At 41.5% G+C, this 18,508-nt stretch overlaps 1 protein-coding gene across 6 annotated transcripts in view; it reads right to left on the bottom strand.

Moving 5' to 3' along the window:
* Positions 1-554: 554 nt before the first annotated feature.
* FBXL7 (F-box and leucine rich repeat protein 7) overlaps positions 555-18,508 on the bottom strand; it is a 200,795-nt gene continuing 182,841 nt past the window's right edge. For all 6 annotated transcript variants that reach the window (XM_062569822.1, XM_062569823.1, XM_062569828.1 and 3 more), the window contains 2 exons: positions 9,420-10,031; positions 555-4,210 (listed from right to left, as the gene is read on the bottom strand). In XM_062569822.1, the coding sequence (XP_062425806.1) occupies positions 3,474-4,210; positions 9,420-10,031 (1,349 nt within the window). In that variant the 3' untranslated portion in view covers positions 555-3,473. The remainder of the gene's footprint in view (positions 4,211-9,419; positions 10,032-18,508) is intronic.

The raw sequence follows: 18,508 nt of genomic DNA, 5'->3' as shown, positions 1-18,508 counted from the left end.
CAGCAGGAACCGTTTTACATTTTCTAGGAAGCCATATGAGCACCAGTAAAAAGGCAAAAAGTTACACTTCACATCAATGTCAAATAGTTGAGGGAACTATATAAGGAATATTGTTCCATTTTTTAACAAAAATCAAAGGAATGAGAAAGATAGGTAGATACAGAGCTTTGACCATAATCTGAGACCACGCTGGTTTAGATGCACCTCTCTAGGAGACTTCTTTCTGCGTTACACAGTTATTCTAGGGGTGCAAGCAACACACCAGCCTGACTGATGTGATTCCTGGTTGCTTTCTTTGATGTGATCATTATATGCTATTGTGGAGTGGAAGAAGCCTCAGTGCTTGAGCCTGAATTTTACGGTTCAAGAATCAATGGTGTTTTCACTTAGGAAATTTATAGTCTCTGCCAGATGCAAACTGGAATGAAGACACATAACTTGCATGTTGCAACCTCTCCAACAAACCCAGCTCTACATGCACTATTTTGATTTCTTTTCTTGTTGTGTCAGTCTGCAAGCAGACACAGGTTAAAAGTCAAAGCAGGCAAGCTGTATCAATAAGCTAAATTGAAATTTCAGTTTTGCAGTTTCAGAGTGCCAAATCAGATCACGTAAGACTGTAAGATCATATACTTAAAAATGTTTGGCTTAGAAAAATTACCTTTATTCATTTTCCACTAGACACCCTAGAGTAGATTTTTAAAACACTCAGAAAGAAACATTACACTAATAAGTACTCTAGTCTTTCAGCTGTTCCATTTTACTTTTCACATCAAATACGTTAATTTGCCTTTTAATCAATGCAGAAGCCTTCTTGAACTTCTTATACATACTCCTTTTATATACTGTGTTTTCTTTTACATACATTTCCAGGTAATGGTTACGCTTTAAGGTCAAGAAGAATCACATAAGGAAAAGTAAATTATACGGAAACAGACATACAAGGTCATAATCTATAATAAATCATTTTTTATAGTCATCTACCTACCTCATGTGACGATGTGCTCATTCACTTACCTAGCTGCAAGAAATCAAATTTCTATAAATGTTTCATATCTTTCCATTTTGACAAGAAGTTAATCACTTTGTGTAAATGACCATGCATGCTCATCAGTTACCAATATATTGCTTTATTTCTTGGTAGCAAATTAAGGCTTTATAGTGAGATTTGTACAGTACAGGCCAATTTAAACATTAGAAACCTTAAAAACCATGTAAGCACTACTCACTCAGTTTAGCATAGCCAGAGAAGTAGCTTTTTTTTTTTTTTGTTTTAATAAACAGTTAAATGTTGCTAATAAGACTTATATTTCATGAGTGCAAATGGCTCAAAATCCCACCACTCTAAGGAATGGGTTTAACATTTAACTATTCTTGGGGACACTTTGAGAAAAAGGACGAACAGAGTATAGCTTTCTTGGATAAAATATACCATACTGCTTGGGCAAGAAAATCTCTAATTTTAAAAATACAAAAAGGGAAACTACAGTGATGTTAACTGGTCGAAGAATAGTATCAGCCTCCTGTTAGGCACCGACCAGCAATAGCAATGAAAAATCCATTTTCCTTGGCCCTCTTTGCTTTTGTACAATGTTACTTACAACTTAGAGTTGATGATATCCCCCAAGTTATGAAATTCAGAACTGGAGGAACATGCACAAGTTACAGGATGTTTGCACAAGCAGGACAAAGTTCCTGCTGCAGAGATGTGCAAAAATACTGTTTTTTGTTATTTGAAAACATGTTGCTACAAATATTTCCTCAGCAATTACATGTTTTTCTTGAGCATATGGAATTTTACTTTGTATCAATGATTTTATTAGTGTTGTCTGGAGATGATGGAACTACGGCTTACGAAAACCAGACACAGTGCTTCCCTTCTTACATCCTCTACCAAGACATTTACAGTATTTGAGCTAAATGTATGAATTCACCTGTCAGTCACGCGCAAGGGGCCTGCCTGAAAACATTATCATTCCTAATATGTCTGGCTTTCAGATTGGACCGTTACATGTGGAAACGCAGAGAAAATACCTGCCAGAAAAGCGTGAAGGAAGTAAGCATGAAATTGACCACGGGCTCTGGGGAAGGAGGCAACAAGATGAGAGAACCTCCAAACCACCTGCCTGAGCAAGAGTGTGATCCTGAGAGTACAAAGGGCTTCCAGTGTCATAGGGCAAGGCTAATGTTTTAATTCCTTGTTGAACAGCAGCTGTTTCTCCAGCTTAAGGGAACACACATCAACAAGGTTTCACAAAAATCTAAACCTAATGTCAATAACATCCTAAGCCCCTTTCTTCCCTATAAGCGTGATCTCGTGTCAGGCTAACGTCTTTGAACTCTTGCGACTGGCCATCCATCCTTTAAACTGGAAGGCCACAGAAAATGGTCAGGTTTCTATGTATATTAAGGCATATATTGAACACACCTCAATGCGTTCATGTGGTTTGCTCAGAAAGTGTCAGCTGCAGTGGTGCCATGGCTGCTGAGGAGACACCGTGAAGGCAGACAGGCAGACTTTCTGGTTACAGCAGTGTAGCACAGCAACTGGGACTGCCCCATGCAAACCATCCCACAACACTTCAGAGACCCTGATGTACCACAGCACTATCTCAGCTTGTTGCAGAAATGCAAAGGTTTCTCAGGCTGATCTGATGGCTTTTTCCTTTGCCAGGCCACCAATATCATATCTGTTTTCTTTCACTCAAGTGAAAATGTCACTGCTCATAAGACCCAAAGTCCCTGTTGGCTACCAGAGATTACAGTACTACAAATGCAGGAGAGGGCTGATGCAGAACTGAAGGTAAGTGGTGATGATGCATGAGTTACCTGGAAGAGGGCTTTCCAAGAGAAACCATGCACAGGCACAATCTCCAAATTCACGCAGCACAATGCTCAGCAATAGCGAGCAGCTCATCTTCTGCCCTAGTCAAGCACATTTGAAGGCATTACCCAGTTTGGCTTAGAAACTATTTCATGAGGAATTATAAGGAATGACAACCAAGGAGAAACTACATGGAGATAAGGAGATGCTTTATCCGGCATATTTTAAGTTGGGGAATACGACGTATCTTGCATAGTCAGATTCATGAGCACGGCTGGAATTCAGATGTATTTGACACAGCTTAGTAGCACTTCCAAAGGAGGGATTATGTGCTATTCCCTTTGGAGTCAGCTACATTAGCCTGGGACAAGATCAGGGCTGTTATGGAAAAGGTACCACAGTGGGGATGCTGAGCACTCGCTGCTTTTGCATTAAGGCAGCCTCTCCACAGAGACTCACTGCACCTTAAAAAGTGATCATACAAAAAGCAAACAAAATAGTCCTCTAGAAACACCCCCTCACCACCAACAAACAAGAACAGCTGACTCCTGTGAGCCACAGAAAAGAGAGCATTACTGAGTATGGGATTGTGTGTTTATACATCAGTGTTTTTAATACTATATTGTAACAACAGTTGTGGGGTGTCCTTTCAGAAGAAGGCAGGGTTGGTGTGCTCTATAATACAGCGCTTGCAATGCCGTTTAACAAACCGCAGAGCATCCACAGAGACATCGCAGTCCTGCACGTTCAACATCTGCAGGTCAAAACAGTTGGCAGCTACAATCTGCAGGCCCTGCCCAGTGATGCTCTCACATGATTTCAAGCTCAGGCGCTTCAGGTTAAAGCAGTTGAGGGCTAGAAACTCCAGGCCGGTGTCTGAGACCAGAGGGCACTTGCCAATATCTAGTGATTTGAGTTTTGTGCAATTTTTGGCGAGGTACTCCACACCGTGGTCCGTGATACCCTCGCAGCCCCGCGCGTTGAGGTAGCGCAGCTTGCTGCAGTATTTGGCAATGTAACGTATGCCCACATCTGTGATCCGACCACAGTGAGCGATGCTAAGGTATCGGAGGCGTGACTCCAGTTTGGCAATCTCCCGCATGCCAAAGTCACTGACAAAGCGACAGTCACTCACACTCAGTTCCTTAATGGACGTGCAGTAAATCATCAGGTAGCGGAGACCCTCGTCGGTGATGCGGACACAGCGACGCAGGTACAGGTGGGTCAGTTGAGTGCAGTGAGCGGCAATGGTGTGCAGTCCTTCGTCCTCCAGGACGAAGCAGTCTGTCATGTCCAAGTAGCGGATGGAGATTTGTTTCCCATGCAAGGGAGACAGCTTGATGGAGGCTTCACGAGTCAAACTGATGCATGTCACTTTGGAGCAGCCTAGGTGGAAAAAGACAGCAAATTTAAATGAGCAGTGAAAAAAAGCATTCAAAGACTGGAAAGACAGGTATGATATTGCATGTTGGAGACGATGCAGATATTTTCACTTTGCAAGAGCAGAAATATCCTGACTGACTAGTCTAAATTTGCTGGGATGTGTCCCTAAACCCAGAAAAATATTAAATAACTCCACTGGAGCCATCATGGTTGCTTTGGGATTTTGAGCACAAGCAAAACAACAAAACAGTTCTGTCAACATTCCAAATGTAGTCCTAGGTTTATCTAGGGACAATCTAATTCTTTATTGCAACATTAATGCAGTGACGATTTGAGAAAACGGTACTACCTGACAACTAAGACAACTTTCTGGGTAGAGGCAGCCTCACCGAGTGCATCAGCCAACATTAGAGGCTGTTTCACCATCAAACCCCACTATGGAAAAGATAAACCCCACCCACTCTCCAAAAAGCATCTGGGGAACAGATGTTTATCCTACCCCAAGCCTGTCATTTGGGAAGGACAAAAACTATGGCAAGACTGTGTGTTTGCAGAAGGGTGGAGATTTGGGTAATCTATGGAGAATGAAGACAGACAGAAGGGGACAGTAGATTTATAAGGGCAGGGAAGACACATACAGATATGGAAGGGGACTATTTAAGCAAGAAGGCCTGGCTGCAAATTGAGGTAACTAGAGTGGAGGAGACAATCTTTCCTTCCAAGGTCTGGTCTAAGAGTTAGATTAAAGGGGAAAACATGCTCATAGACTTTTCCCATTTTAATCTCTACTGCGCACATGGTGGTGAATGAAAGCTTTCTCTGGAAGGTGCTCCTTCTACTTCATAGCAAACCTACAATCTGAAGCTCCTGAAGGGACAGTCTTACTTGTGTCACGTTCAGCTGTGCACACTGCATTAGCACGGCTAGAAATGGCTGAAAGGAAGAAGGGGAGCTCTACCAGCTCGTGACCCTGGCCATCAGTTTTAGCCATAAATATTTACTCAGACAAATTCTGCAGTGTAAACTGAAGTGGTGCCCTCGGATAGGAAAATGAGCTCTTCTGTATTGCTGGAAACACTAGGCAACAAGGAAGGGATGAAGTAACTCAAACCCTGGGGAAAGCACAGTGTAAGTGCCGAAAAACCCCCCAGAACAAAAAAGACCCCCCAAAAACAAACCAGAAAACCTCAGAAAAGCTATAATGACAACCTTAGGAGTTGGCATGGATCAGAAATGCTGCACAAATCCTGTAGTCTGGAAATAAAGAGCATGACGATCTTTGTAATCTTTGCATGGAAAACCTCCCAAAGATACAAATTCTTATTTAGAGGCTTAATGGCAGGTATGAGTATGCTTCAGTCTTTAAAAACTAAAAGAAAAAGAAAGAAAAAGTGAAATAAACCAGCAGGCTCAAACAAACACCCTCAGAAGCCTGGGGTATGGCCGTGAAATAGCTTGCACTTGAATTAGATTCCTACAGGCACCATCAGGTTTTGCAACTGGATTTTTAATTTAGGCTTGGAACAGATGCAAAGTTTACCTTAAGCCTCACACAAAATGAAACTGGCAAATTGTCCACAGGTCATGGAGAAGCTCTGTGTCTTTGAAGCAAAGAACTTTGTTCTATGTCCAATGTCTTCTTAAAACTGACTGCTGCTGCTTCCTCTTCAGATTGGGTTGCAGATCCATCTACCTCACAGTGGGATTTTTGAAAATACGTTTGTCTTCAAATAAAAACTACATAGACATTCGACAGTGCAAGGTGATTTTTCTGAAGGGAAGGAATATAATTCAGTTTTACTGGAGTAAGATTTCATGTCTGCTACACACTTTGGTCTAGGTGATACAAAACGCATGAAGCAGTCTCCAGCCTTGAGCTGGGTTTTCACAGCCGAAGCTGGTACCTAGGCAAAGCTCTCCCAACTTCTCCAAGATCTGATGCGGCTGTTGCTCTTGTGCTTGCATAAAGGGGTTATCAGATTAAGGACTCAATATGGATGTTTTGCTTGCTGACCAGAATTCAGGTTTAAAATGTGGTTGAGTGAGAATGAAGAATTAATGAGGCAGAGGAGAAGAGCCTGTTTACTGAGGATCCAAGAAGGAAGAATGCTTTAATGACTGAAATTAAAAAGGTGAATGGGTCAGAAGTCTCATAACAGGCTTACAGTCACTGTACATCAGCGTGTGATCACTGTTTTGACAAAGACAGCATCCTCTTGTTGTCTAGTTATTTTGGCTATAACATAAAATATTTCATAGGAAGGGTATTCAAAATAGTTGTACAAGAAGAGTCCATCTTGATATACAACTGTCTGGGTTTTAGGCAAAATGACAGGTTTTTGGGTCTGTAATGATTCCTCTGTCCTAAATAATAAAAATGTAAAAATAGTACTCTTGTAGTAAGATTTTCCATAAAGGAAATGTAACTGATTTTAAAACAGGAAGAGCAACTTCCAAATTTTTTTAAAAATGTTGGCTAGCATGTTAGATAATAACTTGTAGTCAAGTTCAACCAGCTTCTAGGGATACCTCAGAGCTGCCCACAAAATGGATGATGAGAGTCACAGAATTTACGTTGTGGAAAACTCGGGAAGTTAATATGAATGTCTGGTTCTGACATTAAAGATTCTGATATCATCGCTGCTAAGTAACCATCTTAAAGACCAAGAAGGAGAGGGATTTAAATAGATGTATACATGAAAAATTGGGTCTTAATTAACTAGCTGTAAGTACAGTGTTATCCTCTAGCACACGTGCCCAACTTTTCTGGCTCAGTGTGCGACCAGACCAATGGACCACTTCAGGTTCAAGAAGCACTCATGCATTAGATGTAAGCCATGTTCTTCTAATTGCTCCTTGGGCTTGATCACAGAAGAGATCTCCTCGCATAAGATCTGATTTTAGCCCAAAGTTTGTCCAAAGACCTAGAGTATAGCCCCATTTTAGGGAATCTAGGAAGAATCTGTACAGGCACCAAAATCATACCTGAAACCTTAATCCTGGAATTCCTTTAACAGGCTCCCAGGTATGAAAAAAGTGTGTTTTTTTTTCCTTCCAGCCTCCCCTGTTTTACCTTCGATTTAAACACATAAGCACTCATGGCACAATCTGATTGTGGGCTCTGCAAGAGGGTAAGTTATTTCAGCACACGCCTTCATATCCATGCAGGCTGGTCAAAACCCAGGCCCCTGTCCCTTGAAGAGGATGACTTGCAACTACAAATGTACAGGTTGCTTCTCCTGTTTTTTTCAGTAATCACCCCTTCTGTTTGAGAAATCAGAGAGAAGGGAGAGAGAGAACGAGAACAAGAAAACTCACTTCTATAGGAAACATCCCCAGAGATGGACAAAGTAAGGTTTAATGTGAGAATCTGAACCTGCGTGACAGAATCAGCAGTCACTCGACCAAGGTTTTCGTCTGCTCCAGTCCCTGAGATGTCCACCAAATTAGTTATACTTCTTCCCCTCCCCCCCCCCCCCAAAATGTCTCTTCCTTCCACAGAATCCTTGCTGGATCTGGCTTTTCTGCCTGGGTGTTATAAGATGCCTTTTCCCCACTGATCCTACAATTCATTATTGAGCTGAGGTGCCTTTCTGCTAGGACTCCAAAGGAAGCTGTTGTTCACTAAAGACCAACATGCTTACAGAGGGTATGTCCTGCCTGTCTAGTAGGCGGAAAGGCATAAGGAAATAAGTGGAAAGATTAAGTTAGTTCCTGTGAATACCAGAATTTTTTAAAGAACTCTATTTCACATGAGCAGCAACTTCCATAGGAGCTAAATTTTGAGAGGTTAATACAATCCTTGGGACACATACTATTAAGATGGACCAGACACTCTCCTTATCCAAAGACGGTGCTGTGTATACAACAACCTGGGATTTGCTACAAATAACAAGTCATTTTTGCCCTATCAGATAGCATTCAGTTTGTTTAGTTAGATTCATTTCCCCTCCCTTTGTGCATGCCAGCAAGTACAGTGTACGCGAAATATAAGAACAATAATGTTACTAAGGGATCATCATTACATACACTGGCAAACTGCCCAGTAACCCTTCAAAAAAAAAAAAAAAAAAAAAAAAACAGGGTCCAACAGAAACAAAGTGAATATCATTTTTTTATATATTTTATTTTGTCCAGACAGAAGGAGGGGGGAAATGGGATCCTATTTCCAAAGCATTCTCAAAAATTACCAACATTAGAACTACAAGTGAGCTCAAATCAAGGCCCCAGAATTGAATTCTCTTAAATTCATACACAGGCACTTACATAAACCTGTGAACATAAGTGCCAGTGACTCAACAGCTTTCTGTCCCCACTTTGCCCTGCCTTGTGTGTAGCCATTAGTACCTTTGCAATGTAAATCTTGGCCAGCTGATTACTATCAACTTTAGACTAGTAACATGATAGGACCACAAAATACGAATTGAATGCCAAATTAACTTCAGTGCTCTGCTTGAGTGCCTCCTTTCAATTAAGTGCCAACCTATTTGCAGGGGGGAAATCTTGTGTGGCTGAACCTGGGGACAAAAATGCCTTGTGCCCCCAGCGCACATCTGGGGAAAACTAAGCAAAACATCTCTGTTCTTTTAACCAGCTTCAGTGATACGTAACTGTGGTGGAAAAGAAGGAAGCCACTAAACAAGTGTATATACTGTACATACACACGAGTCCAAGCTCCCTAAGTCTGGTCAAAGTAGCAATGGAAACAAAAGGACCATGAAGTTCAGCTAGAGATGACAATTTGTAGCTACACAAAAGTCTAGCACTGATTCTGAGCTACTGCTCAAGTCAATAATCAAACAAGATTACAGATATATATATTTCATATCATATACACACATAAAAATACATACTAAAACAAATTTTATTCCAGTAGCTAGCCTTTGCTATACAATATACTAATGATTGCAACTTGGGCCTCCATAAGGGTGCCTTATGCAAAAACCTATAGAAAATATCTTGCTAATTTAATGGGTCATCTCTGCTAGCTAGTTTCCAGTGGATGGAGCCTGTCCACTCTGGAGGTACTACTGGCATTTGGGGTATAAAGTCTAGCCATGCCTTGCACACTACTAGAGCATTACAAGGTTAGTAGTCCTACTTACAAAGGTAACACAGAAAGGGGACCTATGCAGCTGTGGGGACCAGGAGTTGGGCTAGCACGAGCCTTCTAGCCCCCACCTCATATGAGTATTTAACTATCTCCCGTTACCTGACACATCCAGGTGTTCCAGGTTGGGACACAGTGACACCACATCGAAGACTGCCTCGTTGGAGATGTTGTAACAGCCGGATACCTCCAGCCTCCTCAGCTCTGGGCAGCATTGGGCAATGGTGTAGAGTCCTCTGTCTGTGAGCCGCCTGCAGCCACTAACTATTACTGTCTCCAACATGAGACATACGTTAGGTGTATCCTGACAAAGCCTCCGTGTCAGCACTTTAAGAGCCCTGTCTACGTTGATTGTCTCGCCTGTCAGGCGAATAGTCCTCCAAAGCCGTGGGTCCCAGGCAAGGTTGTACCAGCGGCGGCACACCCGGGCGCAGCGGCACAGCTGGTTGGTAGGCAGAAAAGAGAATATCTGGATCATGGAGTGATCTGGCAGCCGGTCTATGTTGGCCTGTTCCTTCTGGTGTTTGGTTGCCAGCCGGATGAGAGGATGTGTGAGGCGGGTTGGAGGTGGCGAGTGGACCATGGCAACGGTCTCCCCAGTGACGGAGGACGAGGAAGTAGACGACCCTCTGCCATTCTGGAAACCGTGGGAATTCTGCGGGAATATTAACGCTGGGCTGGGCGTACTCAGCGTCCGCATGCTCAGGTCGGAATCTGGAAGGCAAAGCACAGGATTTCAGGGAATGGCACCCGGCCACAGGGTGCTCCGGAGCAGAACGTCCCGCTAGATCTATCTATTAATGGTGCCTAATAGACTTTGGGTTTTTTTTTTGTTTGTTTGTTTTTCTGTTTTTTTAAACAGTCATTTTTTACAAGAGTAAGCAAGAACAGGTACACTATATTTACCTGTATATATTTTTTACAGAATTTACTTATATTCTCAAAATATACTGTATTCAGATATACTCTTTATATATACTCTAACTTACATTTTATAATATATCATATGTAAGGTACAAGTAAATTAGAGTATAATCTGAAAACACTATTTACCTTAGTGCTGACTACAAGAACACAGAGTTACAGTCGTAGCTCTGCTATCAGAGCAACGCTAGCAAAGGAAGGACTGTGGGTCTGAATTAAGAGCTTAGCAACTAATTCTTAAAGGGGGGCTGGTTATGCCTCTTCAAACACACTCAAAACCCACATAGATTAAAATGAACTTCAGTCAGATTGAAAGAACCAGCCCAGAAAAGTAAGTGGTAAGGAAACAGCATGCCTGGGAGTTTGTTACAGCACTTCTTCACCATGTTTGCATGACCTTTTTACTAGTGCTAATAGTTACTCCAAAAGCAATCAACTCACAAAACGCACACAAAAGTTAAGGGCCTCCACTACTATGTTTGCTTTGAGGAAAGTGCGTTTTTGGTTTTTTTTAACAGTTTCTCTCTGTGTTGCTGTTGATACCTTAGAGTCATTCCCACATTCCCCAAACCGTCAGGAAACAGGTCTCTTGCTCCCAGCTCTTCCAGCTGTTCTGTAAAACAGCAGGTAAAAGACCGGAAGGCAACTGGGATATAGTTTTGATTGTTGAGAAAATGCCAAGGGCTGTACTTTCAGAGACCCAGAAGTACTTTGGCAGAATGCTACACAAGATGCAACCAGTGTATATGAAATGAATTCTGCAGCTGGGCTCAATAATTTCACCTTTAGTCTCTCGGTACTGATCTTAACAGCAATCCTTTAAGAGGAAAAGCATCTTCAGAAGACGATCATGAGAACCAAAATTAATTACGCAGTAGAATAACAAATAATATGAATGTAGCAAAAACAGCAGTTTTAAAGCATCCAGATTTCCTCCATGCTCTATCTTCTTCTGTCACTTTAGTGTTCAGACAGTTCAGGGAGGCATATAAAACTCTCTCCTTAAAAAGCACTGGCTCTACAGCTTTGCAACTGTGACAGCACAGATGCAGGCCAAGCAGGACACCCCCAGAACTGTATTCAACACACCTACACAAATAGAGGGTTGGGCAGAGTTTTTAAGCTAACTGTATTTTAGATGAATGTGATAAATATATCACACACATACATATATTCCCTATCAAGCATTTCCCTCTACTTAGTCAACAAGAGGCCTGTTCTGATCTCTAAAAAGTCAACAAGATGAGCTTTCCTGGGCTTCAGGTCATCTGCTTTCCCTGTTGCACTGGCTATAATAGTAGGAAGCAAATGACTATTTTCACAGCATGTCTGCAAGGCAGAGATGCACAACTCTGAAGAAACCAAGACACAAAGTCCGAAAACTTGTCCAAGACCACCTAGTTCAGCTGAAGAGAACTCAGAGCCATTATTTTGAACTCTGAAGAAAAAAGCTACACCACACAGTTCCTTCCCTCTCCCTTATCTGCATCTTCTTTTTCTTTGACAGAAACCCAGCATTTCAATAGGTGACATGAAAACACAACTTCTTCAAGGCTTCTAAGTCTCACCTATGGCCCCTTGGATCCAACCCAAAGATTTGCACATTTTTGAGAAAAGACTGTATCTTAATACAGAGTGGGTTTTGCAGACACTTCTTTTCCCATCTGAGATCTCCTAATACCCTGGTGGCAGTTATTGCAAACAATTGCACGGAGGAGTGTTATTTGGACTGTGTCTAGCATACTACATTTTTTTAAAAATGAGATTTACATCTGCAGAGGAAGAAACCTTCACCAGCAGCAGCCGGACTCCTGCAGACAAGCAGGGACACCACAGGCCACTTAGGCAGCAGTTCTGTAGACTGATTTCTGCAAAGACTTACGATCTATTTGACCATCCTCTCATTACCACCAAAACCAAGGACAGTGCCTGAAGTCAAACATCTGCATAAGATATGGCAGACTTGGAGCTTTTTGCTCCTTTCTTGAGATTGTAAGGATGCCTCTAATACAAAAGGAAATGCATTCATTATTCAATATAAGTTTCTACCACTAGATATACATCTCCCACTAACACATGTATTTTGTACTGTGAATCTTTAACTTTCCTTTTTATTTTTCAAACTTATATTTTCACCTATTCTCCATTGCTACTTAAGTATTAAAAAAGAACCTTTTAGTATGTCTTTATACTCCCCCCAAACCCACCAAAACCCGTGAGATCAAAGCATCAAGCTAATACAGCTAATCTCTACTCCTGATTTCCTACTTGGGCAATTCAGATCAAAAGTGGCATTCCCACATCACTCCTGTGCAAGCTGTGAACACTGAGTATCTTAGGCATTCTGGGAGCATAATGAATTACCAAAATGTGTCATGTGCCCTTAACTCTCTGATTAGCACGCATGTTCCCGAAGCTCCAGGGTCCTTTACTGAGGGGTGCTTCACGTGACACTTGCTCCCCCCATCTTCAGGGTATGGACTGCCAAGCAGACATATACATATGCAACAGATACACACACACACGCACACACACTATTGGAAAGGGACCACAGTATTGTCATTAAGCTCAAACAAGAGAGCCAGGAGAGCGTTGCTGATCCACTGAGTTCGTAATGCAATATGCCATTAGACAGGAATTTTGTCAGTAGCTTAACTGAACTCTTTATATAGGTACTCCAGCTTACTGTTCACTGTATACCCTTAAAGGGAAAAAGTAGCAGGTGAGTCCATGAGCTTTCTGCTATTAAAAACTTGTAAATTTTTTGCTAGCATTTAAAGCTTCAGGAATATGCTTGCTGTGCTGTATGTTTTCCCAGTTTTTTGAGTACTGCTGGGAGGGACTTCCCATAGCATCTGAACCATCTAAGAGCCTCCTTCAAATTCTGTTCTTCACCATTTATTGAGTGCTAGCTAACCGTTTGGGTCACTCCAAGACAGAGGGATTTAATGTCAGTGTAACATCAATAAAAGCAATCCTAAAAGCATGTGAAGGTACACACTGCCGTTTTGGAATGATAAAATTGTTCCAAGTGCCTGCCGTAGACAAGTGCTATTTTCTCCCCAAAAAGTATTGCCTACAAACTCAAAATGCAAGTTACATTTTGGTTAATCTTAGAAAGCAAAAACAAAACAAAAACAAAATGCACTTACAACCTCTTTTACCCCCTTGCCAATTACCAATGCTTTTGTTCAAGATGCCTTTTATTACAGCTTCACGCAGGCTCGGAGGATTGTTTGTTGATGTAAGAGAAAATTTCTTAATAATCTTCAGAGAAATCTCAGAAGATGTGTGCCAGAAACAGAACTGTAAAAGCTGACATAGAGGGAGAAAATGCACTGGAGGGAGTTTTCTTATTCCATTAGGAATCTGGTTTATTTCAAAGGCTTTTTTTTTCCTGTTTTTGGTTCAGTTTCCCAATTAATACATATATCTGGGGAAAAAAGCCTTAAACATATACAATTCAAACCAAGATCTAGTCTCCATGTGTTCTGTTCTTGACAACAGTATGTAGGCTCTCAACTCAGAATCAGAGAAGGAAAATAATGTTACACTTTTGTTAAACCAGCAGTGAACACTAGCCCAGAACACCTGATCCCACTGTGGACTAAGACTGAACTGCTTTCCTCGTTTAAAGTGTGACTGCATTTAACCATACCTTGGCACTATAAAATTCTATGTATATGTATTTTAAAGTGAATTCTCTACCAGGATCCTCAAGTTTACAGAATTAAAATGCAACTTTCAATAAAGATCAAAAAAACTTCAGACTCTTATCTTAGGCAGCTAAATGCATCCCTCCTGTTGATATGTCATAACCACTGAGATTTTTAGAATTGATGCCCGGTTAGCTACAGTAAAGAAGCAGCAGGGCAAATAGCAGGATCATAATCCTGGATTTCAGGAGAGCAAACCTGGGTCTCCTCATGGACCTTCTTGGAAGAATCCCACGCAATATGCCCCTGGAGGGAGGAGGAGTCCAGAAGAACTGGTTGATATTCAAGGATCACCTCCTCCAAGTTCAAGAATGGTTCATTCCAACATGAAGAAAAACAAGCAAAGGCAACAGGAGGCCTGCATGGATGAACTCAGACATAAAATAGAAGTGTACAAAAGGTGACCCAGGAGAGGCCACACAGAGGAGTCAATATAGAGACACTGTCTAAGTATGCAGGGATGGAGTTAGGACAGCTAAAGCCCATCTGGAGTGGAAACTGTCAAGGGATGTGAAAGGCAACAAGAAAGGCTTTTACAAGCACATAAGCAGCAAAAGGAAGGGTAGGGAAAACACGAGCCTGCTACTAAACAGGGCGGGGGCCCTGACGACAAAGGACACAGAAAAGATTGAGGTCCTCAGTGCCTTCTTCACCTCAGTCTTTACTGGTAAGACCAGCCCTCAGGAATCACAAGCCCCTGAGACCAGTGGGGAATTCTGGAGCGATGAAGACTTACCCTTGGTGAGGTAGGATCAGTTTAGGGAACAGTTAAACAAACTGTACAGATAAGACCACAGGCCCTGCTATGATGCACTTCTGAGTGCTGAGAGAGCTGGCCAATGTCACTGAGCGGCCACTCTCAACAATCTTTGAAACGTCATGGTGATTGAGTGAGGTTACTGAGGAATGGAATAAAGCAAATGTCATTCCTATCTTAAGAAGAGTAAGAAGGAATATCTGGCGGAACCACATGCTAGTCAGCCTCTCCTAGGTCCCTAGGAAGGTGATGGAGCAGCTAATCCTGGATACTGCTATTTCCAGATATGTGAAGAATAGGAAGGTGGTTGGGGTAATTGGCAAGAATTTATGAGAGGCAAATCATGCTTAACCAACCTGATGGCCTTATATGATGAGATGACTCTCTTGGTGGATGAGGGGAGAGCAGCAGATGTTATTTTTGATTTTAGCAGTCATAGGACTGTCTCCCATACCATCCTCACACACAAGCTGATGAATGGCAAGCTAGAAACGCAGTTAGTAAGGTGGACTGAAAACTAGCTGAACTGCTGGGATCGGAGGATTGTGATTAGCAGCAGGAAGCCTAGCTTGAAAACAGTCACTAGTGATGTCCCCTGGGGGACTGAAGCCAAAACTGTTTAATATCTTCATTAGTGACCTGGGTAATGGGACAGAATGTGCCCTCAGAAAATTCGCAGATGATAGAAAGTTGAGAGGTGTAACTGATTCACCAGATGGTTGTGCTGCAATTCAAACGGACTTTGACAAGCTGGAGAAATGGCAGAGAGGAAAGTGCAAAGTCCTGCACCTGGAAATCAAATAAACCTATGCATCAGCACACTGGAATAACACAAGAGCAGCTTTGCAGAGAAGGGCCTGGAGGCTCTGCTGGAAACTAAGCAGGATATGAACCATAATGTATCCTTGCAACTAAGAAAGGGGTTGATCCTTCCTGTCTACTAGGCCAGATCTGGAGTACTGTCTCCAGTTCTGGGCTCCCAGGCACAAGACGAGGATTTACTGGAGAGAGTTCAGCGAAGGGACACAAAGATGATTAAGCAATTGAAGCATCTTACATACGAGGACAGAAGACCTGGGACCGAACAAGAGAAGGCTCAGGAGATCTTATCAGTGTGTATAAATATCTGATGGGAGGGAGTACAGAGGATTGGGCCAGACTCTGCTCAGTAGTGCCCTGTGAAAGGACGAGAGGCAATGGGCACAAACTGCAACACACGCATTTGCAAATGAATGCATGAAAAAAGACTTTACTGTGAGGGTGGTTGAACACTGGAAGAGGTTGCCCATACAGGTTGTGCAGTCTCCGTCTTTGGACATATTCAAAACTTAACTGGACACAGTCCTAGGAAACCTGCTCTAGGTGACACTGCTTGAGCAGGGGGGTTGGATTAGATGATCTCTAGAGATTCCTTATAATCCAAACAATACTGTGGTTTTCTCATGTATCTAGCATTTTTACATCAGCAACAGTGCTGTATAGACACTACATACTTTACTAAGTGTAACATAGATTCAGACTTCACATTTTTACCACAGTACCATCACTTTTTCAGAGACCAAGAGTTATTTTAACTAAGACTGTGGAAAGCAGGAGTTTAATGGCTGGAGAAGCTGAAGTATGAGGTGCAAAGGCCAACAGAAACAACTGACTGAATTCTACAGTGAGAACAACAAAAAGTGATAAAAGGAGAGACTCATGAATTTGAGAGACTGATATCTAACATGGTTTTGGTCTTTTCAGGAAATTAGAAAAAGTTGTTAAATAAGATAATGGAGGACAACATGCTACAATCATATGATTTAGATTCTATGGACTTGAGCACAGACAAAGCCCAAAATATAGACACCTAGAAAAGACTGTCTTCTGTATCACAAGTATCTCACTCATTTCTTTTTAATTCGAGGCACCTCTGCTTACTGAGGTTCCTCACGGCACTAAGAGACTGAAAGGAGCTTGAGAGCCTGTGACAGCAAAGAGGCAGCAGGAACAAAACTCAATGTGTGGCAAGCATGAGGTTGTAGCAGTAAAGTACAACAGAGAGAGGGTTGCTCAGCAGATACCTATGTGATTTTGCAACTTTTTATGACCATGAATGTAAAGAATCAGAAACTGTATTGGATTAACTTTCTTGAGGTCTCTCTCCAAGAACACTTAAATCTCTGATGTGAATTTGTCTGCCCTGTTCTTAACTTCCAGGGAAAGCTATTACTCTGCTCATAGAGATGCCTGTTCCAGTGTTGTCACTTCATCAGGTTTCAAAGTTTTTCCTATTACCCAACTCATGTAAGAAGCTGTTTCTTGCCCTTCTCCTAGCGAGTGTGGAGAATAACAGAACATCACTCTTTCTGCAAGGATTTCTGATGTATATTTTCTTAAATAATATTTGGTCCTTTCTTCCTACTCATTTTTTTTCATTTGCAGTTTTTATTAGTCTCTCTTTTAGACCTTTTCTAATCTGTATTGGAATTACATATTTCTCCTAAAGCATAGTAATCTGCACTGGATACAGCACTCCAAGTCCTCACCAGCACTGACTGGAGTCCTTCGCTGTTGTATCTTATGATCATCACATTGTTAATGGTCAACAGCCTCAGAAGGATGATGTATTCAGTATGTTATTCAATGTACTGCCTAAATTCTCATGTGCTGACCATTTATTTTCCCCATCCATATTTACATACTTGGTTCATCTTCCCCACATTTGTTTTCTTACTGAGTTTTACCTTCCCCTCCTCTGTATTCTTCTATTTTTTCAAAGGCATTCTGAGTTCTGAGCAACTTTCTCAAATTGTGTTCATCTTCAGTTTTCCAAATATACTACAGTTCCAGTGCACTAAAATTTAACCCATTCCTCCATATTTTAGTAGTTTTGTGCTTCAGTTCAATGCAGAGAGATGACTTCTGGAGAGGGATGGAATATCTAACCTAAACTATTGAAGAAAACAGTAGAGTAGGGCAGCACAGGGCAGACCCCCGAAGATTCCCACTTGAAATATTGCAGTTGACAAATATTCAGTGATACCTATTCTCTGCCTGTGGCCACCTGGTGATGATTTTACCTACTCTTTATTTCTCTGGCTTGTTGTAAGACAGGTAAAAGTCTAAATGAACCTGTGACAGGTTCCATCTGCTGCTTCCCACCTAGTAGGTAACTTGTTATCAACACACAAAACCTGACTGAAAACTTAAGAAAAACAAAGAAAAAGGAAAAATAAACCTTGGAAAAGATGAAGACTTATTTCTTATCCTGGGATATCTTGTAGGTCATGTAACACTTTTTTCAAAAGCAAAGACCTGTGACAAAGCTTGAGCTTTCAATGTAAAAAGTGAGCAGCATTAAGAGTTCATGAAGTAACCACGTACACATGCTTCCAGAAGGAATGGTTCCACAGAATTCAAAATAATCGTTTTTTAGAGTTTTTAAAACGTTCCCATAGAATGTAATAAGAAATTGTACCTATTGTACAAGCTGAGAGAAACTGTTACAGGGCAAAGTGGAAGAGGGATGTGTTAACTTAAATTCAAAGCAATTTCACAGCAATTTCTGTAGGACACAATGACATTTCACACCTTGGATTCTCCTGGTTTAACTTCCCTATGAGCTCTATTTTTCTTTAGTCCATAAGCTCCTCTAAACATATTTAGAGACCTGACCTTGCATTTCTGGCATATTCACAATAGATGCTCAATGTCAAACAGCACTGCAAGTGAAGTAACTGTTACAGTTTTATTAAGCAAATAATTCTTCCTTCTTATAACATGTTTGTCAAAAGTCAGAATTAATTTCCCCC

This window comes from Rhea pennata, chromosome 2 (genome assembly GCF_028389875.1).
Source record: "Rhea pennata isolate bPtePen1 chromosome 2, bPtePen1.pri, whole genome shotgun sequence".
Lineage (NCBI taxonomy): Eukaryota > Metazoa > Chordata > Aves > Rheiformes > Rheidae > Rhea > Rhea pennata.
This window is presented reverse-complemented; position numbering and strand designations above follow the sequence as displayed.